This window comes from Delphinus delphis, chromosome 2 (assembly GCF_949987515.2).
Source record: "Delphinus delphis chromosome 2, mDelDel1.2, whole genome shotgun sequence".
In the NCBI taxonomy this organism is placed as follows: domain Eukaryota; kingdom Metazoa; phylum Chordata; class Mammalia; order Artiodactyla; family Delphinidae; genus Delphinus; species Delphinus delphis.
Window position 1 is genome coordinate 137,654,794 of NC_082684.1, and position 23,977 is coordinate 137,678,770.

Genomic DNA, 23,977 nt, shown 5'->3' on the forward strand with positions numbered 1-23,977 from the left:
TCACTGCCTGTGGCCCGAGGTCCCTATACCCTTCCTCAGGCAGACTTTGCCAGCCTGGGGTCAGTAAATTAAAGGACCACTCCTCCAGTTAGGCCCTGTGAAGGTGAGGGTGGATTCCCAAAGCCAAACTTTGCCAGGAGAAGGGAAATGGACATCTATTGTCCAGGTCTTGAGCTTAAAAGGAGTTGCTAACACTTATTCAGCAAACATTCTGTGCTAGGCATTGTTCTAAGTGGATTTTATGAATGAGCTTATTTAATCCCTACAATCCTCTGAGATAGGAACTATTATTATCCTCACTTTATGATGAGGGGTCAGATGAGTTAAGTATCTGGCCCAAGGTCACAGAGTCAGGAAGTGGCAGAGTGTCTGGGGCTCACAGTCTCAATCTCCGTATACTTGAGAGATGTTTACTTTGTGTTACCTCATGGAATCCTCATGCCAACTGGACCACCATATGTGCAGTGGGAACTAATATCTCCATTTTACAGATGAGGAAAGTAAGGTTCCATTCCGCCAAGAAGAACAGGCTCAGACCCTAAAGTAGGAGCCCCAGGTGCTCAGCAGCATCCCATGGTCCCTTTCTAGAACAAGAGTGAAAAGAGAACCACCATTTGTTGACCACGCACTGCATGCCATGTCCCTTTACCTTCACCGTCACCCTGAATATGCACCAGGACCCTATGATGTGGTGATTGTTGATGCAGTTCTATTTTATGGGGAAACAGATTTAAAGGAATAAAGCTTTTGTGAAGTCACACAGCCAGTAAGTGGCAGAGGGGGATTTGAACCCATGCCCAGTGCTCATGTTCCATCCCCCACATCACACTGCTTCCCTATGTCTTGAGAGGCTAGTAGCAGGACCCTGCTGGGCCCTTGTAACTGTTTTGGCCTCTCACTTATCCTCCTGGCCCTCAGGGAGGCAGATGATGCTCACTCAGTCGGTGAGAAGAGCCCAGCCTGGGAAGAGGACCTCAGGCATCTTTGCCAAGACTGCTGACCCCCTGGACAGTGAGTTGTGGCTGGAGCAGGGAGTAATTGGGGGGAGGGTTTTTACTGAGCTTGCTAAGAGGATCTCTGCAGCCAGGGAACAATGTCAGGGGTCCATAGAAACCTACTTTTTTTTAAAATTTTCAAAAATGTTTTATTTATAGCTATTTGGCTAATGGTCATGGTTGTAATATATATATATATATTTAGATATCTTTTTTTAACATCTTTATTGGAGTATAATTGCTTTACAATGTTGTGTTAGTTTCTCCTGTATAACAAGGACCTAGAGTCTGTCATACAGAGTGAAACCCACTTTTAAAAGGCATTTGGGGACTTCCCTGGTGATCCAATAGTTAAGACTCCATGCTTTCCACTGCAGGGGGCGTGGGTTCCATCCTTGCGGGGAGGAGCTAAGATCCCACGTGCTGCACGGTGTGGCAAAAAAAAAAAAAAAAAAAAAAAGGCATTTGGCCTACATCTCTGTCCAGGCAGAGGGACCAAGTATATAGGACAGCTCAGAATCATGCAGCCGCCTGATAGCTTCCAGAAATGCTATAGGGCTTGCTGGGGCCAGAGCACAGGCTGGCAGGGAGAGAGCAGGGAGATGAAGATGGAGAGATACCAGGGGCCAGCTCACCAGCACCTGAATGCCTGGTTAAGAGAGTTAAAGCCAGGAGTGATGTGGCCCAAGCCACGTGGAGAAAGCTCACCCTGACTGCAGTGTTTGGAGAGGGGTGCGGATGGGTTCGGAGGAAGCTGGAGGTAGAGACCCAGGCAGGAAGTTTCTGATGTGGTACAGCCAAGGCTGCTGAGAGCTTTAACAGAACCTTTGGTGGTAGGGTATAAGCAGAAGTGTAAGAGATTGGAGAGATGCTGGAGAGAGAGATGCAATGAGGGGCTGAGACCAGTGTGGGGGGGTGAGGGGTATTAGGGATGACTTCCAGGGCTTGAGCTCACCTGTAGCTCCAGGGCCTGGCTCCTCTCCTACCTGGCTCTCTCTCTCAGGTCCTGGGGAGTGGACAACGTGGTTCAACATTGACCACCCAGGTGGGCAGGGCGACTACGAGCGGCTAGATGCCATTCACTTCTACTACGGGCACCAGGTGTGTCCTCGGCCCCTGCGGCTAGAGGCTAGGACCACCGACTGGATACCCGCAGGCAGCACTGGCCAAGTGGTCCATGGCAGCCCCCTTGAGGGCTTCTGGTGCCTCAACAGGGAGCAGCGGCCTGGCCAGAACTGCTTCAATTATACCGTGCGCTTCCTCTGCCCGCCAGGTGAGCCTGACCAGTCCCCACCCGCTACCTCCCACCAGCCTCGGCAAAGGGAGAGTCAGGACCTGCGTCTGGCTATGGGAACTCTGGTGGTCACACACATCCACATGCTTTGACTCCATAATAACCCATTAGTGTCATGAGAACCATAATCTTCCCAACAGTGTTCTGTGTGGATGGGTAATTTCCTTTCGATCCACTTTACTGAGTGCCTGTGGCACGGTGGTGAAGACCACAGGCTCTGCAGTTGGGCTGCTTGGTCTGAATCTGGGCCTACCATCTCTACTGTGTTCCTTAGACAAATGTTCTGAAGCTCTCTGAGCCTCATGTTTCTCACATGTAAAACAGGGGTAATATTAGTAATCCTTCATAGGGGTTTTTATGAGGATTAAATGAGATAATGAATGTAGAGGGTTTAATGCAGGTGAACATCCACTAATTGTCAGTTTCTATGTTAGTTCTTCTGTGCCAGACACTGCTAGTTATCTCCATTACTCAACCTTTACAACTGACCTGTGAGGAATCTCCATTTTGACAAGTTATTCCAGGTTCAGGGAGTTTAGGTAACTTCTTGGGACGACACAGCTGATAAATGGAATGCTGGGATTTAAACCCATGCCTGTGTTTGCAGAGCCCAAGAGTTCGTGCTCTTTCCATCTCCTCTCCCCACACTGGATAATTCAGAGCCAGCTGCAGGCCTGCCCGCTTCTTGGATATGCACGCTCCCCTCCCGGGATCCCACCAGTGCACACAGCCTGACCCTGCAGGCCCGGGAGGCAGTGGTGGTCGTCTGCAGTGGGAGCTCAGGCTGAGCAAGGTCTCCTGAGTGAGGTCCGAGGCCTCCATTCTTGTACACAGGCCTCAGACCAGAGGTGAGGAGGGTGGGCAGAGGGGGCTTGATGTCACTGAGGCCCCAGGCCCTGACTTCCCAGGGGGCCCTTCTTCAGGAACGTGGGTAAAGTGTAAGATGGTGCTATCCCTGCACCTCCTAGGACAGCACATCAAAGTCCCAGTGCTTGGCCAACAAGTCCCTCTCAGGGCCACCCCTAGCCCATTCGGTGTTTTTGTAAAACTTAGAGACACCACTTCCTCAAGACTCTTGATGTCCATCTGCTGGAAAAATCATTGCAGGAAATATAAATATCAGTGACATCTGTGATGTAAATGGAGGCCTTGCTCTCTGAGAAAAAATAGCCTCTGGGTCAGATTTCCTGACAGAGTCCCTCTGAGAGGGAAGTCAGACCATCTGCTTATCCTGCTTTGCAGGATCCCTGCGCCAAGACACAGAGCACAGCCTCTGGAGCCCGTGGTCTCCCTGGAGCAAGTGTTCTGCTGCTTGTGGTCACCCTGGGGTCCAGACCCGAACACGCACCTGCTTGGCGGAGACGGTGTCACTGTGCAATGATGCCACCGAGGAGGGTCGGCTCTGCATGGAGCAGGCCTGTTCAGGTACTACCCCTGCTCTTGGTACTGGGCAGGCATGGGGCTGGGGCTGAAGCAGCCTAGAATAGTTTAGAGGGTCAGACTGAGACAGATTCATCCATTCATTCATCAGGTATTAAGTGAGCATCTATTACGTGCACCGATGGGGGATGTAGAGGATAACGTGGGAGCATAGTGCATGGTCAATTATTATAGCTTAGGGGAATTGAGGAAGCCTTTCTAGAGGAGGTGTCCTGAACTAAGTCTTGAAGGATGAGTAGGAATTAGTCATGCAGGCTGATGAGGAAGGGTAACAAAGGCCTAAGGGGGAGAGGAAGCATATGTGAGTCCACAGGCTGGGACGTGACTGAAGGAGGGCCAGAATCCACACACGCCCTCCTGATGTGGCCCCTTCTTCCACAGCCTGTGACCTGACCTGCCCCATGGGCCAGGTGAATGCTGACTGTGACGCCTGCATGTGCCAGGACTTCATGCTGTATGGGGTTGTCTCCCTCCCTGGGGGTGCCCCAGCCTCAGGGGCTACTGTCTACATCCTGACCAAAACACCTAAGCTATTGACCCAGACGGACAGCAGCGGGAGGTTCCGAGTCCCTGGCTTGTGCCCCGATGGCAAAAGCATCCTGAAGATCACAAAGACCAAGTTTGCCCCTATCAGGCTCACAATGCCTAAGACTAGACTGAAGGCAGCCACCATCAAGGCGGAGTTCATGAGGGCAGGTACTTAACTTCTCTGGGATAGGGCTGGGGAGGAAGGCTGGACTTTTAAATAAAAGGATTACAGTACTAAGAGCTGGCTTTCCAGGTTGCCCAGAGTAAAACTGAAAAATCCCCAAGTCCCAACATCATCTGCCAGACCCCCCCATTCCTTCTCTTCTCTCTTCCCCTCTCCTCTCCTATTATAGTCCCCTCCACCCACACTGAGTCACTCCACTCCTATCCGTTCCTCAAACACACAGGCACACTCCTGCCTCAGGGCCTTTGCACTTGCTATATACTCTGCTTGTAGTGTTCTTCCCCCAGATATTGGAATGGCTTGCTCCCTCAAATGTATGAGTTCTTTCCTGGTCACCTTATCTAACATAGTCAATTACAATACAGTATAACGTTTGAAAGGCATAGAGAGAGAGGCTGGGGGAATTCAGAAGTGGTGCAGAATGGCCAGAAAATTCTGCTGGAGTCCGCAGAGCAGCCAGCTCTGTCTCAATGGCAGTGTTTGGGAATCTTGGCTGGTACAAGGTCCTCTTGGTTCTCCACTGCCTCACCCAGATGCTGCCTGAGAGGCCATGGGAGCAGGTCCCAGGCTGAGTAGATGGAGGGAGTGGACTCCATTCTGGACCAGCTACTTATTAGGACCATTAGAGAGGGGCTGGGTGGTGTGTGTGAAGTTGTACAATTTTAACGCATGTCAAAATACCTGAGGGAGCAAGGCTCTGGAGAACCTGTCACAAAGAAAAACCCAAAACACCATGTCTCATCTTCTGTCTCAGAGACTCCATACATTGTGATGAACCCCAAGGCAAAAGCACGGAGAGCTGGGCAGAGTGTGTCCCTGTGCTGTAAGGCCACGGGGAAGCCCAAACCAGACAAGTATCTCTGGTGAGTATTCTGCCAGCTACCTGGCCCAGTTCTCCTCTTGGAAGCCAGAGCTTTCTTGCATTGGGTCTGGACTTATTAGTCATGGCAATAATTAACAAGTGGGGGCCAGCAGGGCTGAGGCCACCCAGACAACGAGCAAGCCCTGTTGTTGTCCTATCAAAGCTGGGGTCCCTCAGAGCAGCTCTGGTCTTGGGGTCCTGACTCATATCCTTGGGCCACAGAACCAGGTTCCCCAGCCCTAATTTCCCAGACAAGGGCAAACAAGGTCAGTGTCCCCAGTGGCTGTCCTTTACCCTTCACAAACATTTTATAGCCATTATCTTGTTTGACGCTCTCAACAATTCTATGGAGTCAGCTAGGCATCACTGCTCCTATTTCATAGAACAGGAAGCTGAAACTCAGATGTGAAATGGTTTGTCTAAGGGTCCATAGCCAGTTAGTGGTGGGGCTGAGACTCAGAATCGAGTACCCTGACTCCCAGGCCAGTCAGTGTTCTTGAATGAGCTGAGCCAGTGGTGGTGTTGGCATCTGCAGGGACCCGTCCACCATCTGCCTTGCTCCTGGCACTGTCCCCAAGGATACCAGCCCTCCTACTGCCCCCTCAGGCCGTCCCTCTCCATCCCTTTCAGGTACCATAACAGCACCCTGTTGGACCCCTCCCTCTACAAGCACGAGAGCAAGCTGGTGCTGAGGAACCTGCAACGGGACCAGGCCGGGGAGTACTTCTGCAAGGCCCAGAGCGACACTGGGGCTGCAAAGTCCCATGTCGCCCGGCTGACTGTCATAGGTAAGACTGTCAGGGCCCCTGGGGAGCCCCTGCTACAGCACTGGGGAGCACTCCAGTGGGCATTCCTGGGCAGTAAAACCTTGGGCTTTTCTAGACTGTGCTCTCTGGGACACAAAGGTGGCACAGACCTCAATCCTACCCTCACAGAGCTGCCACTCCAGGATGGGTGGAGAAATAAGAGACAAGTCAGTAAAGGTGAAAAAATGTAGTTAAAACAGGAGATAAGGAATTGTGGACTCTATAGATGAGAGACAGAGACCTTCCAGGTGGGAGTGACTATGGCTGGTTACTTGAGGCTTAAATAGGGATCATCTGTTGAGTTTTTTAAACTACTGACGCCTGGGTCTTACCTCCAGAGAGCCTGATTTCATTGGTTTGGGATGTGGCCTGGTCATGCACAGGTTAAAATCTTCCCCAGGTAATTCTAATTTGCAGCCAATGTTGTGAATCCCTGGTCTTAAACAATGGCCAGGGTCTGTGTGTATGGAGATGGGAGCATTCCAGATCAAGGGGCCAGCATGAGCAAGGTATAGAAGTGGGAAACTGAGGGGGCTTTACAAGAAAGGGTGACCTGATTAAAGCTGGTTTCTAGAAGTGAGCTGGAGGAGGAGAGACTGGAGGCCAAGACCAATCAGGAAACTGTACTTGGAAAGTGAGGGAGAAGGAGGATATCTTAGTAATTGGCCTAAACAAAACCAAACAAAAGGCAGAAGAAATTTTGTTGGAAGGATTTTGGAATATTTCAGAGACTCCAAGAAAGTTGAGTAACACACCTCGGACAGGCAGGACACAGGGGACTTGAATCCTGGCAGAGGAGATGTGGAGAACTGTCAGCAGTGGTTCCCCGCTCATAATACCAATGCTCCCCGCTTGTCACAGTTATTCTTTCTTTCCTTTTTTTTTTCAGTTATTCTTAATACTTTAAATTTTAAATATTTTCAATTAAAAATATTTTTTACTATTCTAAAGTTAAATTTATAGATAATAACTACATATAATTTCCAAATATACATGCACATGGCCCTAATAACATAAAAGGGAAATACAAAGAAAATAATTTTAATACAAAATAGTATGTATTTCAATATGTAAGTGCTTTGGCATAATGACACAAGAACATCAACCAAGAGGTCAGATACTTGCACTTGAATCCAGTCACCATGAATGTGGCAGCTACAAATGCTGATGGATACAGGGGCATCATTTCACATTCCTTGGGCAATTGTTGTAGGTACATGATTTTTCTGAAACAAGAAGCAATTCTTGGTATTTTTCCAAGCTAAACAAAGTACAATCTTAGCTTGACTTATATGGTAGTTGCATTCTTGAAAAATTCAATGTATGGTAAAGCCATGTAAAAAATACCAGGCTCTGATAATTTTAAACAAGTTTTCCACCTACATGAATGTCTGTAGAATATGTGGAAGTCAAACAGGATGCAGAAGAATTCCGTATGAGACACAGTGTCAGGCACTGCAGAAAATAGAGCTGCAAGGCCCCTTGCCCACTATAAGTCAGAAGCACTGCCAATTTTGGTGGTAACTCAAAACACCCTCACGAATTTTCAAGACCCCTCCAATTAGGACGATTACTCTACTGGTCTCAGCAGCAAACTCTGTTCCCTGTGTGTGAAATGGAATTAGTAACAGCTGTTCTATCTCCCTCAGAGGAGTTTTGTGAGAGTTGGGATCACACAAGTACTTTGAAAACCCTGAAGTATGGCAGAGAGGGGAGGTTGAGGTCCCCTTTATGTAGGAAAAGAACTTGCATTTAATATCCGAACTATTTCCCTCCATAGCCCCCGATGAGACTCCTTGCAACCCAACCCCCGAGAGCTACCTTATCCAGCTGCCCCATGATTGTTTCCAGAATGCCACCAACTCCTTCTACTATGATGTGGGTCGTTGCCCTGTCAAGACCTGTGCAGGGCAGCAGGATAATGGGATCAGGTGCCAGGATGCTGTGGAGAACTGCTGCGGGATCTCCAAAACAGAGGAGAGGGAGATCCAGTGCAGTGGGTACACGCTGCCCACCAAGGTGGCCATGGAGTGCAGCTGCCAGCGGTGTACGGAGACCCAGAGTATCGTTCGGGGACGCGTCAGTGCCTCTGACAATGGGGAACCCATGCGCTTTGGCCACGTGTACATGGGGAACAGCCGTGTGAGCATGACTGGCTACAAGGGCACCTTCACCCTCCACGTCCCTCAGGACACTGAGAGGCTGGTGCTCACATTTGTGGACAGGCTGCAGAAGTTTGTCAACACCACCAAAGTGCTGCCCTTCAATAAGAAAGGGAGTGCGGTGTTCCATGAGATCAAGATGCTTCGGCGGAAAGAGCCCATCACCTTGGAGGCCATGGAGACCAACATTATCCCCTTGGGGGATATCGCTGGTGAAAATCCTGTGGCTGAGCTGGAGATCCCATCCAAGAGTTTCTACCGGCAGAACGGGGAGCCCTACACAGGAAAAGTAAAGGCCAGTGTGACCTTCCTGGATCCTCGGAATATTTCCACAGCTACTGCTGCCCAGAGTGACCTGAACTTCATCAATGATGAAGGAGACACCTTCCCCCTTCGAACATACGGCATGTTCTCTGTGGACTTCACAGATGAGGCCACCTCAGAGTCACTTAATGTTGGCAAGGTAAAGGTCCACCTCGACTCAACCCAGGTCAAGATGCCAGAGCACTTGCCCATGATGAAACTCTGGTCCCTCAACCCAGGCACAGGGCTGTGGGAGGAGGAAGGTGACTTCAAATTTGAAAGCCAAAGGCGGAACAGAAGAGAAGACAGGACCTTCCTGGTGGGCAACATGGAGATTCGTGAGAGGAGGCTCTTTAACCTGGATGTCCCTGAAAGCAGGAGGTGCTTCATCAAGGTGAGGGCCTACCGAAGTGAGAGGTTCTTGCCCAGTGAGCAGATGCAGGGTGTCGTGGTCTCTGTGATCAACCTGGAGCCCCGGACTGGCTTCTCCTCTAACCCCAGGGCCTGGGGCCGCTTTGACAGCGTCATCACTGGTCCCAATGGGGCCTGTCTGCCTGCCTTCTGCGATGACCAGTCCCCTGATGCCTACTCTGCCTACGTCTTAGCAAGCCTGGCTGGGGACGAGCTGGAAGCAGTGGAGTCTTTTCCTAAATTCAACCCAAATGCAATTGGTGTCCCTCAGCCCTACCTCAACAAGCTCAAGTACCGCCGGACAGACCATGAGGACCCACAGGCCAAGAAGACAGCTTTCCAGATCAGCATGGCCAAACCAAGGCCCAACTCAGCCGAGGAGAGCAATGGACCCATCTATGCATTTGAGAACCTCCAGGCATGCGAGGAAGCACCTCCCAGTGCGGCCCACTTCCGGTTCTATCAGATTGAGGGGGATCGGTATGACTACAACACGGTCCCTTTCAACGAGGATGACCCCATGAGCTGGACTGAAGACTACCTGGCATGGTGGCCCAAGCCAATGGAGTTCAGGGCCTGCTATATCAAGGTGAAGATCATGGGGCCACTGGAGGTGAACGTGCGATCCCGTAACATGGGGGGCACCCACCGGCAGACAGTGGGAAAGCTGTATGGAATCCGGGATGTGAAGAGCACGCGGGACAGGGACCAGCCCAATGTCTCAGCTGCTTGTTTGGAGTTCAAGTGCAGTGGGATGCTCTATGACCAGGACCGTGTAGACCGCACGCTGGTGAAGGTTATCCCCCAGGGCAGCTGCCATCGAGTCAGCGTAAACTCCATGCTGCATGAGTACCTGGTCAACCACCTGCCACTGGCGGTCAATGACAACACCACTGAGTACACCATGCTGGCGCCCTTGGACCCACTGGGCCACAACTATGGCATCTACACTGTCACTGACCAGGACCCTCGCACAGCCAAGGAGATTGCGCTTGGCCGGTGCTTTGATGGCACATCTGATGGCTCCTCCAGAGTCATGAAGAGCAATGTGGGAGTGGCCCTGACCTTTAACTGCGTAGAGAGGCAGGTGGGCCGTCAGAGTGCCTTCCAGTACCTCCAAAGCACCCCGGCCCGGCCCTCCCCCGCAAGCACTGTCAGGGGAAGAGCGCCCTCAAGGAGGCAGCGGTCAAGTCAGGGTGGCCAGCGCTGGCGCAGAGGGGCGGCCTCTCTGAGGTTTTCTGGGGTTGCTCAGCAGCCTCTGAGCAACTAAGGCTTGTGGTACTTCCCTTCTCCCCACAGCCATTGTGAGACTGACACCCAAACTGTCACTCGGTTAACTTAAGCCCATCTGTTCCGGTGCAACTTGCTCGTTTGTTTCTTCATTCCCTTTCTTACTGTCTTTGTCTTGTGATACTGATTGGCATGGAGCCCCCAAAATGTCAAAATAAAGCCTCTTTGCCCTGTTCTTTACAAGAAACACAGGAAATTGGCCATGGGCAAACTCTGTAGCTTTGAGCATTCTTCATTTAGTGCCATTCATGGAAATGTCCTTCATTTTCTTTTTTGCATGGTTTTGCCCACCTCTACAATAAGGATAATCTGATGTTGAAGATCAAATAACCAATATAAAGCATATTTCTTGGCCTTGCTCCACAGGATGTAAGCAAGGCCCCCATCACAGTTCATACATATAAAAGGTGGTGAAATATTTCTACTTGAATTATAAATAACATTTATTTCTTTGCTGAATCTGGAACTCTAGTGCACATTCAGTGTTACACTGTTGAGTATAAGGTAATCATAGTTCCTCTACCAAGTCTGGAAAAAACATCTCCTGGTATCCACAACTGCCCTAGGTTGCTAATTATATTAGCGTGTTTCCCTTTATATTTGCTTTTGTTCTTTCTAGAAGCCCAGTGTGGCCCAGAACACATGTCAATAAATGCACATTTTGTACTTGATTTTGAGGTCACTGACCTGTCTTTAAACCATTAATCTGAGCCAACTGCTCAGAGGGACAGAGGGGTCTCTGGAAAGTGGTCACCAGGTGGCATGAGGCACAGTGCCACCTAACCCTAAGTTACAGGGCTGGGTGACTAGGCACGTATTCTACTGGTCAAGTTTGTTCTCATAGATCATATTTTCCATTTGCAGAGAAGAGCAGAGATTCCTGGAGTTGTGAGCCCCTCCCAGATGTTCTGGGCCCTGAGCAAAGCTGAAAACATGTCCTGATTTTTTTTTCTTTTCTTTCATTCCAGTACTGGGGAGCTTATACAGTGGCTTGGCCCAGGGTCTGGCAAGCTGGCCCAGTGGTCCTTTGGCATTCCCCCACAGCCTGCTGCCTTCTCCAGCTGGGCTGGCTGACCTCACTCAGAAGTGATGGGCTTTTTCTTTTTTTATTCCAAGCTCTTCTAAAGTTGCCCAGCTTTTCCAGACGCCAGCCTCTGTGTGTAACGGCCTCTGCCAGGTAACAGCCTCTGTCCCTTGAGTAAAATGACTGGATGACTGATCCAAAAGGACAGGGTTTTTTTTGTTTTTGGAAAAGGTGTTTGGTTTAAAACAGTAAATCAAGAGGCCACTGGATGGTGCCAAAGTGATCTTGGAGGCATCAGTAGCCAGGGATGTAGGGTTGAGTAAGATGCACTGATTGCCTCTTTCCCAACCTCTCCAGAGTCTATTAGGAAAGAGGCCAAGGGGATTGGGGGAGGAGAGGGCATCATTTACAATCAGGACAAAAAGCTCTCCTTGATCCCCCGGCTGGCCCAGTGCAGTTCCTTCTGGCCACCTCTGGTCTGGCCTGGATTTGTACTCTTGGATCAGCATCTGCCCAGCTCCCAGGGGTTTGGTTCATAATCAATTAGAAATTTCTCTGGCTAAGCACCGCATCCCCATGACCTCTGAGAAAGTGGGTGTATGTAGGGCTGGGGCCTAGTGGCCTTTGATTGCTCCTTGACCTACTTCCAGACTATGCTTCCCAGGGAGTGGCTCCCACTGACTGCATGGGTTGGGGGTTGGGAAGCTTGACTGAAGGGGTCTGTGTTCAGCTATCTACAGCACAGATGCCTCGCTGCTTCGGGAGTGAGTATGTGCTGCTTCGACCTGACCATCCAGTTCCCTTCAAACTCACCAAAAGAGGCCACTGGGAAAGGTGGGCTGACTGGGCTCCCAACTTATGGCCTTCCCTTTCTGTTTTCCATTGAGGGCCTGAATAAATAGATCCCAGCAAGCAGTAGCTGGTACTTGATTTTTCTTTCTTATAATAATGTTTATATTTGTGCACTCACAGTGCACAAGCAGGATTAAATCGGCATAAATCATATTGAACAACTTGGAATTGACCATTAGTCCTTGCCAGACATCTTACCAATACAACCCCCTAAAAAAAAAGAAAGAACAGAGCTATTAAGACCTGACATCAAGGGACATGATAGACCCAGGGCAGATAAGCAACCACCCTGACATTGAGGGAACAAATATTTGATCATCTAATGCTTTCTATCTAAAGATTAATTATCAAAATGGGAATAATGTTTCTCAAACATTTATTGAGTGCCTATTCTATGCAAACCCATGTGTGCAAGTAGACAGGCCTTCATGAGTATATAAAATATACTACACATAGTGGCACCAGATTTGGAGGGGACGGTGGTCAGAGGAGGCTTCTTAGAGGAGGTGACATTTAATTTGAGGTGTGAATGATAGCTAGGAGCTGGCTTGCTGAAGGTGTGGCTGTCAGGAGCAAGGGGCACAAGCTTGTGCAAAACCAGGAGGTGGAGGCTGGGAAGGGATGGCAGATACCTCTCTTTTCAGACAGGAAACACTATTGAGTTGAGCTCATGACACCTACTTTCTAAACATCTTGCTTCCAAAGACAGTTGTGCTCCCTGCTAGCTGTCTGACTTTGGTTGTCATTTTCCTCACCTATAAATGAAGGGGTTGGGGAACTTCCCTGGCGGTCCAGTGGTTAAGACTCTGCACTTCCACTGCAGGGGGCTCAGGTTCGATCCCTGATTAAGATTAAGATCCCGGGCTTCCCTGGTGGCGCAGTGGTTGAGAGTCCGCCTGCCGATGCAGGAGACACGGGTTCGTGCCCCGGTCCAGGAGGATCCCACATGCCGCGGAGTGGCTGTGCCCGTGAGCCATGGCCGCTGAACCTGTGCGTCCGGAGCCTGTGCTCCGCAACGGGAGAGGCCACAACACTGAGAGGCCCGCGTACCGCAAAAAAAAAAAAAAAAAAAAAAAAAAAAGATTAAGATCCCTCAGGCTGTGCGGCACAGCCTAAATAAAGGAATAAACAAATAAATAAATGAAGGGGTTGGTTGTACACCTAAAACTAATACAATGTTATGTGTAAATTATATCTAAATTATCAGTAAATAAATAGGAAAAAATTTAAATGAAGGATTTATCTAGATTGAATCTAAACCACCTCTAAAGTCCTTTTCATGATTTTCAGTGAGGCTAAGAGCACAGTTCCCAAGATGCTTTTGCTTTAACAAACAGCTGATGATTCATTGGGTGTTCCCTTCCCCTGTGGAGACTCTGCAGACTGGATGGACAAAATGTTCAGTTCAAAAAAGCCCCGGGTTTTTGTCTCAGACTGCTGTGCACTGGCTGATAACTCAGTTACTGAGAGTGAACTGTAAGAAGACAGACACCAGATGGCAGGGAGGAAGGGCACAGGCAGGAAGACAGAGGGGCCAATCAGGCTGCTTCTGTTTCCAACCAAGGACGTTCCAGGCAGAATGCTCTCTACAGTTTGGAGAGTTCCAGCAGCTGAGTTGGTAGAGAAAAATGTCACCAAGCTCTCTCAGTCTTGAAGGATTGAGAGAACTTAGACAAGCCAAGTTGGAAGCAGTGCAGGATAGGTGGAGTTCCAGGCAAAGGGATCAGCTAGAGCCAAGGAGTAAAGATGGGACCGCACAGTGGAATACTTTTGGTTATAAGTAACAGGGGTACCAGCAGACATCAGGAAGGACCAGAACCAGGAAATGCAAAGCCATCAGAATCTAGGCCATCACTCTCAAGCTGATTATGACTTATGGCAATTTGGTAAATTATACCTTTGTAAATAGAACTGAAACATGTCTTTTCTCTCTACCTGATCCCTCCAGAAATTGGGATCTCTTAGTTTCCCAGCAACTTTATCAGGCAAATAAGAATGGCTACCTGCTAACAGGTACAGGAGTCTCAAGGTACTTGGGGGGAAATGAGAGGAATTCACCAAAATCTATGGATATCACAGGTGGAATCTGTGACAAGCCCTTGGTATGGCTTTCCTGCCCCTGTGAGGCCTTTTAAAAGCTCAATCTGAGGGACTTCCCTGGTGGTGCAGTGGTTAAGAATCCGCCTGCCAATGCAGGAGACACAGGTTCGAGCCCTGGTCCAGGAAGATTCCCACATGCCGAGGAGCCGCTAAGCCCACGCACCACAGCTACTGAGCCTGTGCTCTAGAGCCCACGAGCCATGACTACTGAGCCCGCGCGCCTAGAGCCCGTGCTCCGCAACAAGAGAAGCCACCACAATGAGAAGCCCACGCACCGCAACGAAGAGTAGCCCCTGCTTGCCGCAACTAGAGAAAGCCCACACGCGGCAACGAAGACCCAACGCAGCCAGATAAATAAATAAATAAATTTATTTTAAAAAAGTAATCCTCAAAAAAACCCAAAACAAAACAACAGCTTAATCTGAAATTCCATATGAAAAGTTCCAGCACAGCCAAGTTAAAAGAGCCTACGTGATCAGTTACACTTATGTAAATAATCAGGCTAAGTTTATAAAAACCAGACTTATTTTGCAAACAAATTAGTCTGAATTTGACTATATTTGGTAGAAATGAGGGTAATTTTAGAGAGAAAAAAATATGTTTCAGTAGATATTAAATTCTAGTTTTGTTAATTGAGGTCTGTATTTACTGCTAAAGACTCACTTCTCAGATGACTCTTGTTGCTATGTTATATTATTGTAAAGTTTATTTCTGAAGCTTATCACAGTCATCTATCTTTGGATGAAGATCAGATGTGTCTCCTGCAACCAGGGGATAATGCATACAGGAAAAGACATCAGATAAAGGACTCTTTACAGCCATGTTGAAAGGTACCATATCAAGCCTTCTCTCCTGAGTGAACGGCAACTCCTGTTTCTAACACCCAACTTTGACTAACTAAGACAAACACTACCAGGCCAGGACAAGAAGAAGATGAAATCTGAAGTAGACAGCTGACCCAAGATGCCAGACCAGGCCTGTATACTAATTACTTAGACAATTGCTCACACTTTTGCTTTTTAACCAAATGTATTTTTTCCTTGGGCCCAATCATTTGCAAGTTTCAAAAATCAATCCAATTTCTGGGTTTGTGGCCAATTACCTATGTCCAGTACTCCTAGGTTACCTTGGTGGATTTTCCTCTCCAAAGGCTCTAATTGGATGGCTCTTAGCAGTTTTATTTTAGAAGAAAGAAACTCTAGTACCATGCAAGCTAATTTTACTGCCAATATCACTAAGTGGGACCCTCTTACTCAGCCAATTAATGACAACTGTTCTGAACCTGGTCAAAAGTAATCCTTTTCACTAGATGTTAAATATTGGGTAGCTCCTAACAGGATCTAGTGAATTTATGGAACAAGTTTATGGCCTTGGCTCTCCCCAGGTTGGCTAGGAAGATGCACAGTTGGTTTCCCTGGGGCTCAAGGTCACCTACAGGTAGTCTTGGAAACAGCCCCTGCAATCGGCTTTATTGTGAGCACACTGGGTTCTATCAGTTTTCCAATGGTATGACCATTTGGCTGAGATATTTGTTAACTCATGACACATGAAGAATCAAATTTCTGCTCTGAATGGTCCTCTTCCCAGTTTAGGAAAAATACTGGGAAAATGGTTTGGTTTAGGAGGATCTTGGCTTAAACATTTACTAATGACATTGTTACTGCTCCTGTCAATTTTGATCACATCTACAGTTCTCTATACATTAATGAACGCTCACAGTGCACAAGCAAGATTAAATTGGCATAAATCATATTGAACAACTTGGAATTGACCATTAGTCCTTGCCAGACATCTTACCAATACAACCCCCTAAAAAAAAAGAAAGAACAGAGCTATTAAGACCTGACATCAAGGGACATGATAGACCCAGGGCAGATAAGCAACCACCCTGACATTGAGGGAACAAATATTTGATCATCTAATGCTTTCTATCTAAAGATTAATTATCAAAATGGGAAAATTGATTAAATAAAATTCATATTTTGTGGCAGGATGAGAAAAATTTAAACATAAAAATTTTCCTTGCCCATTGGGGCCTCTACCTTCCTCCCCTTTAGTGCATATTGTTTATTTGCATTATCCAGACCTCCTTATGAGTTAACATTCCTCTTTAATCTTATAAAAGGTCACAACCCCTTAGGAGATAACCTTCCTTCTTAATCTTGTAAGGGGCCACAATGAACGACCCATGACCCACGCTTTCTACTGTGGATCTGGATTGTGTACACTGTCAGTAATACATCATTTGACATATAAGCCTTTGTCTCAAAAACATATAACTGTTCTTTAACCTCTAATAGGCATAACAGTCCTCAGAGCTTTCTGAAAGACTCTCTTGGGATATAATCCTCAGGTTGGCTTAAATAAAAATTCCCATTTCTTCCTTAGATTGACTATTGATGATTTTTTCATTGACAATATAAAACCAATCAATTAAAAAACAGGTTAGATTCAAATTGGTTTTCTGGCTGATGGAACAAATCAAGGTCATCTGTCTAGATGGCTAAACCCTTCTTTACTAATATTTATAGAGAAGACACTTAAGATTTGTATCTGTCCTTGATAAGTCAAGTTTCAAACTATCTTTCCTCCATTCTCTAAATAAGAATTACCTTCTGAAATTTGCCTTTTAAAAAGATGGCCTGAGATAAGAGTTCCTGGAGAAGACCAGGTAGAACGTTTTCATCTCAAAGGCCTGGGAGGAGAAAGGCAAGTTCCTTCCAGGAGGACTTTTTTCCCTTAAGACCAGAAATTGTTTCTTTTTGCCTTTTTTTTTTTTTAATTTTGGCTGTGCCAGACTTCCCTTGTGGTACAGTGGTTAAGAATCCACCTGCCAATGCAAGGGACATGGGTTCGAGCCCTGGTCCAGGAAGATCCCACATGCCGTGGAACAACTAAGTCCATGCACCACAACTACTGAGCCTCCACTCTAGAGCCCATGCGCCACAACTACTGAGCCTGTGTGCCACAACTACTGAAGCCTGCATGCCTAGAGCCCATGCTCTGCAATAAGAAGGAAGGTTATCTCCTAAGGGGTGTGACCTTTTATAAGATTAGGAAGGAATGTTAGGCAATTCCCTGGTGGTCCAGTGGTTAGGACTCTGTGCTTCCACTGCAGGGGGCACAGGTTCAACACCTGGTCAGGGAACTGAGATCCTGCGTGCCACATGGCATGGCAAAAAGAAAAAGAAATGTTATCTTGTAAGGAGGTCTGGTTAATGCAGATGTACAATACACACTAAAGGGGAGGGAAGAAACCCAAACAGGCAGAGAAAAAGATTTGTTTAAATTTTGTTTTGCCATGAAATATGAATTTTATTTCATCATTCTCAATTTAACTCAGTCTTGTTCTACATTCTTTATTTGTCAACCTGTCTGTCTGACTGTCTCTCTTTCTAAGTCCCTCTCTCTAGTCAGTCTGATTTTCAGTCTCTCCCTCTTACTGTGTGGTCTTTCCTCTCTGTAGGAACCCCTAGTTTCTTTGCAGATCAGCTTTCTCTGCTCCCCAGGGTTCATAGAAGTGGTGGCCATCTCTTAAAGCTAATGAAGAGCCCTGACCTAAGCCCCGGTTCCTTGGAGATTCTGATTGTCTCATTTCGAATTGGGGCTGTACCTCTAGTCCAAACAACTGTGGCCATAGTGGGGAGTGGAGTATAAAGGGCAGTCCTATGATACAGTCATAGTTGCTGGGGACGTGGCACAATTCTCAGAGGAAAGGGATCTTGGAGAGTTGGGGAGAACCCCCTGAAAGGTGAATACTTTCAGTGGGACAGTGAGCAGATCACTGTGGGTGTATGGTCAGGCCATTCTAGATGGGTGTTCTCTTGGTCTCTGTACATCCCCTGCTCAACCAGGCCCTGCTTCACTCACATGACCATCCAATTGTCTTAATTATAGGACTTAATTAGTAACTATCTACATGCTTGTCCCCTGCCCCAGCCACTGGTTTCCTTGGTAACTGATGAGCCAACCTGACTTCAATTCCCCCTATAAATGGCAGCTTACTTCTCCCCCAAGTAGCATCTCTCCAGGACCTTTTGTTTTGTTTCTTTAATAAATTTATTTATTTATTTTTGGCTGCGTTTGGTCTTTGTTGCTGCTCGCAGGCTTTCTCTGGATGTGGCAAGCAGGGGCTCTAGGCGCGTGAGTTTCAGTAGTTGTGGCACATGGGCTCAGTAGTTGTGGCTCGTGGGCTTTAGAGCGCAGGCTCAGTAGTTGTGGCGCATGGGCTTAGTTGCTCCGCGGTGTGTGGGATCTTCCCAGACCAGGGATCGAACCTGTGTATACTGCATTGGCAGGCAGATTCCTAACCTCTGCGCCACCAGGGAAGTCCCATACCTTTTGTTTCGTACATGTAAGATCCCCTGTCCAATAAACCATTAATGTCTGGCTGTCTCCGAACTCTTTGGCCTGGAGGCTGGGCTACTACAAGGCTTGCAAGGCCTGCAGGGTGCAGTCCAACAGTGGGTTTACTGGGAGTTTAGAGTTTTCCATTTCCAAACATCAGGGGACTTTAAATACATCGAATGAGATCTGTGTGGTACCAGTTCTTTGAAATCTGTTGTGTGTTACTTCGTGACCTAGTACTTGGTCAGTTTTTGTAGTTTCTATGTGCAATTTTTTAAAAAAGTATATTCTCTAATCATTGGGTGCAGGTCTCCATACAGGACCATTGACTTATACTTTTTAATTATTTAGTTCCATAAATGAGAAGTGTGTTGAAATCATCCACTAAATGATGTGCTTGTCAATTTCTCCCTGTGATTCTTCAATTTTGGCTTTACATATTTTGAGGCTATGTTAATAGATGCCTATTATGTATTGGCATCTATGCCTATTATGTATTGGCACCCATTATGTATTGGCATCAAAAAAAAAAATTTTTTTTTTTTTTTTGCATTATGCGGGCCTCTCACTGTTGTGGCCTCTCCTGTTGCGGAGCACAGGCTCCGGACACGCAGGCTCAGCGGCCATGGCTCACGGGCCCAGCCACTCCACAGCATGTGGGATCTTCCTGGACCGGGGCACGAACCCGCGTCCCCTGCATCGGCAGGCGGACTCTCAACCACTGCACCACCAGGGAAGCCCTATGCTTGTGAGTTGAATCTTTTATCTTTTATGTAGTTATGTTCTTTGTTCCTATAATGCTTTTTTTGTCTTAAAGTTTATTTTGTCTAATAATATAGCTCCGAACTCCCTTTTTGGTTAGTATTTGCTCAGTATGTCTTTTCTATCATTTTACTTTTAAGCTTATGTGTCTTGTTTAAAGATGTGTTTCTTGTAAACAGCATTATAGCTGGATTTTAGTTTATTTTATTCAATCTAACAATGTCTTTTAACTGTGAGTCTTGTAAGTACATATGGTGATTACAGTTATATATGGACTTCTTTTTACCATCTTACCTGGTGGGGTTTTTTTAAAATCACTTTTATTGTCAGCTTTTGGATTGAGTAATATTTTTCTTATTCCATTTATTTCCTCATATTGTATTAGAAGTTTTATACCTTTTCTATTCTTTTAGTGCCTTCTCTTTTTCTTTTTTTTTTTATTTTTGCGCTACGCGGGCCTCTCGCTGCTGTGGCCTCTCCCATTGCGGAGCACAGGCTCCGGACGCGCAGGCTCAGCGGCCATGGCCCACGGGCCCAGCCGCTCTGTGGCATGTGGGATCTTCCCGGACCGCGGCACGAACCCGCGTCCCCTGCATCAGCAGGCGGACTCCCAACCACTGCGCCACCAGGGAAGCCCATAGTGCTTTCTCTTTTTAAAATAAATTTATTTATTTATTTTTAGCTGTGTTGGGTCTTTGTTGTGGTGCACAGGCTTCTCATTGCAGTGGCTTCTCTTGTTGCGGAGCACAGGCTCTAGGCATGCAGGCTTCAGTAGTTGTGGTACGTGGGCTCAGTAGTTGTGGCTCACGGGCTTAGTTGCTCCATGGCATGTGGGATCTTCCTGGACCAGAGCTTGAACCCGTGTCCCCTGCATTGGCAGGCAGATTCTTAACCACTACGCCAACAGGGAAGTCCTGATTTTTATTATACATATTGATTTTAACAAAATCAAAGTTAAACAGTATCTTCGCCCCTCAAATAATATTTTAATTCCTTTTTATTTGCCCTTCAAAATATTTATTTTATAAAAAAATTTTATCATTTTATACAGTTTGTTTAAATTTATTTGCATGTTTACCACCTCAGATCTTGCTTTTAAAGTCATTTTTCTTCTTCCTGAAGAATATCTTTTAGAATTATTTTAGTGAAGATCTGTTGTGGGTAGAACTATCAGGTTTTTTAAATTGAAATTTAATTCACATACTGTAAAATTCGCAATTTTTTAAAGTATACAATTAAATGGCTTTTAGTATATTTTAGTATATTCACACCATCACTTTCTAATTCCAGAATATTTTCATCCCAGAGAGAAACCCCATACTCATTAGTAGTCACTCTCTGACCCTCGTCCCCCAAGGCCCTGGCAGCTACTTTGTCTTTACGGATTAGCCTATTCTGGACATTTCATATAAATGCAGTCCAACAATATGCACTTGTCTCTTTCACTTAGCATGTTTTCAAGGTTCATCCATATTGTAGCATGTATCAATATGCCATTACTTTTTCTTTTTTTTTTGGCGGTACGCGGGCCTCTCACTGTTGTGGCCTCTCCCGTTGCGGAGCACAGGCTCCGGATGCGGAGGCTCAGTGGCCATGGCTCACGGGCCCAGCCGCTCTGCGGCATGTGGGATCTTCCCGGACCGGGGCACGAACCCGTGTCCCCTGCATCGGCAGGCGGACTCTCAACCACTGTGCCACCAGGGAAGCCCTGTTGAGCATTTTTTACATACTTATTTCTTTTTACTTATTATTTATTTTATATACTTACATACTCATTTGTATATCTTCTCTGGAGAAATGTCTATTCAAATTCTTTGCTCATTGTCGTATCTATTTGAGCTGCTACAACAATACTATCAAAGACTGAGTGGCTTATAAAGAATAGAAATGTATTTCTTGTAGTTCTGAAGGTTGGGAAGTCCAAGATGAAGGTGCTGATATATTTGGTGTTTGGTGAGGGTCCACTTCCTGGTTCAAAAGGGCAAGAGTGCTCTCTGGGGCCTATTTTATAAAGGCACTAATCCCATTAATGAGGGCTCTACCCTTATGACCTAATCACTTCCCAAATGCTCCAGCTCCTAATATCATCACGCTGGGGATTAGGTTTCAACATATGAATTTTGGGAGGACACAGACATTCAGTCTATAGCACCTCCTTTTAAAACTGTGTTGTCTTTTTACTGTTGAGTTGTAAGAGTTCTTTATATATTCTCAATACTAGGCCCTTATCCATACTTGATTTGCAGATATATTTTTCCCCATTCTATTGGTTGTATTTTCACTTTATTGATAGTGTCCTTTGAAGCACAAAATATTTTAATTTTGCTAACGTCCAATTTATTTGTTTTTGGTTGCTTATGTTTTTGGTGTCATATTTAAGAAACTGTTACCTAATCCAAGGTCATGAACTTATACCTAGATTCTCTTCTAAGAGTTTTATATTTTAGCATTTGCATTTAGGTCTTTGATTCATTTTGAGTAAATTTATGTATATGTATATAGGTAGAGATCCAACTTCATTTGTATGTGGATATCCAGTTGACCCAGCATCATTTGGTGAAGATTCTCCTTTCTCGTTGACTGGGCTTGGCACTCATTGAAAATCAATTGGCTGTAAAAGTGAGGGTTTATTTCTGGACTCTCAATTCTATTCTATTGCTTGGTATATCTATTCTTATGACGGTACCACTCTGTCTTGATTACTGCAGCTTTGTAGTAAGTTTTGAAACCAAGAAGTGTGAGTCTTGCAACTTTGTTCTATCAGCTTTTATTATCTGAAAATGTCTTAATTTTGTCCTAATGCTTGAAGACAGTTTTGCCACTACACAAACACTAATTCAATTTTAGTCATATAATTTTAACAATTATATTTTTAATCTCAAATTTTTGTTGTTGGGGTTCTTTTTCAAAATACCTGGTCCCTTTTTTTTTTTTTTTTCCGCACCGTGTGGCATGTGGGATCTTAGTTCCCCGACCAAGAACCTTCAGTGGAAGTGCTGAGTCTTAACCACTGGACTGCCTGGGAAGTCCCCTCTGGTCACTATTTTTTTTTTTAAGATTTATTTATTATTTATTTATATTTATTTTTGGCTGCATCGAGTCTTCGTTATGTCACTCGGGATCTTTGTTGAGGCACTCGGGATCTTTCATTGTGGCGCCTGGGCTTCTCTCTAGTTGTGGCGTGCGGTTTTTCTCTTCTTTACTTGTGGCGTGCAGGCTTCAGGGCAGGTGGGCTCTGTAGTTTGTGGCATGCGGGCTCTCTAGTTGAGGCGCATGAGCTCAGTAGTTGTGGCGCGCGGGCCTAGCTGCCCTGCAGCATGTGGGATCCTAGTTTCCATACCAGGGATTGAACCTGTATCCCCTGCATTGGAAGGCAGATTCTTTACCACTGGTCCACCAGGGAACTCCCCCTTCTGGTCACTTTTGATAACCTCCAATTGCGTGCTCATTTTAAAAACAATTCCTGAGTTTACTTTTGATTCTTTAGAACATTTATATGACAATTTTCAACCTATGTAGTAACATAAGAATTTGCATGCATGTTCATGGAAAATTTTCTTCTTTTTTTAAAGCTCAACAATGCAATAAAAAGTGTATTTCATCCAAGACAATCTAATAGTGAGTCCTGTGGAATATAGTGCGGTGGCTAAATGCATGGCTATAGAACCAGGCTACCTGGGTTCAATATTGGTTCTTTTACTTACTGGCAGTGTAATCTTGGACAAGCAGTGTAATCTTGGACAAGTTATCTAACCTCTGTGTGCTTCAGTTTCCTCAACTATAAACTTGAGAAAATAATATGTACCTCACGGGGCTATTTTAAGGATAAGTTGAACAAATGTATGAACACAGTATATATTAGTAAATGGAGGTTTGTACCTCTTAATCCCCTTCACCTATCTTCCCTACCTCCAACCCCCTCCCCCTTCTGGTAAGACCGATTTGTTTTTTTGTTTTCTGCATCTGTGAGTCTGTCTTTTTATTGAGTTTTTAAAAAATTTATTTGGCTGTGCCGGGTCTTAGTTGTGGCACGTGGGATCTTTTTATTTGCGGCATGCGGGATCGAGTTCCCTGATCAGGGATCGGAACCCCGGCCCCCTGCATTGGGATCACGGAGTCTTAACCACTGGACCACCAGGGAAGTCCCTGTCTTCTTACTGAGTTCTTGCATCCACTTCTCCGTTTCCTCCTTTTTTGTCAGGCTCTCAGAGAACACTTTGGCTGTGGTTAATATGCCCACTTCTAGCACCACTCCCCTTTCTAATTTACTCACTTCTGGGAAGGAGATCCATATGACCAAATCAGTATTTGAAATGAGTAAATAGACACAGAATGAGATTCTGAAGGCCCAGCTATGAGCAAAGTGTATGAAGTTTGAACTGCCAACTTTGCAACATCTATTTTGGTGGCTCAGAAGCTTTTCTCTTCATTTCTTCTTATTGACTAATTTACCAACGGGTACCACTTTACACACACAGCCCAGTGGATGCTTGCAAGTAATAAATGATTACAACTGTTACCAAAGCATAAATATCTCTTATTATCTAATATTATGGCTAAGGCAAATTAATTGCAAATTGTAAAGGACTTATAAACCAAGGGTCTGTATCCTCTCTC

The 23,977-nt window shown here is 46.1% G+C and overlaps 1 protein-coding gene across 2 annotated transcripts in view; it reads left to right on the forward strand.

Moving 5' to 3' along the window:
* CILP (cartilage intermediate layer protein) overlaps nt 1–10,927 on the forward strand; it is a 32,779-nt gene extending 21,852 nt beyond the window's left edge. Inside the window, exons 4-10 of one of the 2 annotated variants that reach the window (XM_060005762.1) lie at nt 919–1,011; nt 1,999–2,268; nt 3,532–3,714; nt 4,111–4,425; nt 5,196–5,304; nt 5,934–6,091; nt 7,890–10,927. In XM_060005762.1, coding sequence (XP_059861745.1) covers nt 919–1,011; nt 1,999–2,268; nt 3,532–3,714; nt 4,111–4,425; nt 5,196–5,304; nt 5,934–6,091; nt 7,890–10,255 — 3,494 coding nt within the window. In that variant the 3' untranslated portion in view covers nt 10,256–10,927. Of the gene's footprint in view, nt 1–162; nt 1,012–1,998; nt 2,269–3,531; nt 3,715–4,110; nt 4,426–5,195; nt 5,305–5,933; nt 6,092–7,889 lie in introns of those variants that run through there. The other variant, XM_060005761.1, reaches the window with a different exon arrangement.
* Nucleotides 10,928–23,977: the final 13,050 nt, after the last annotated feature.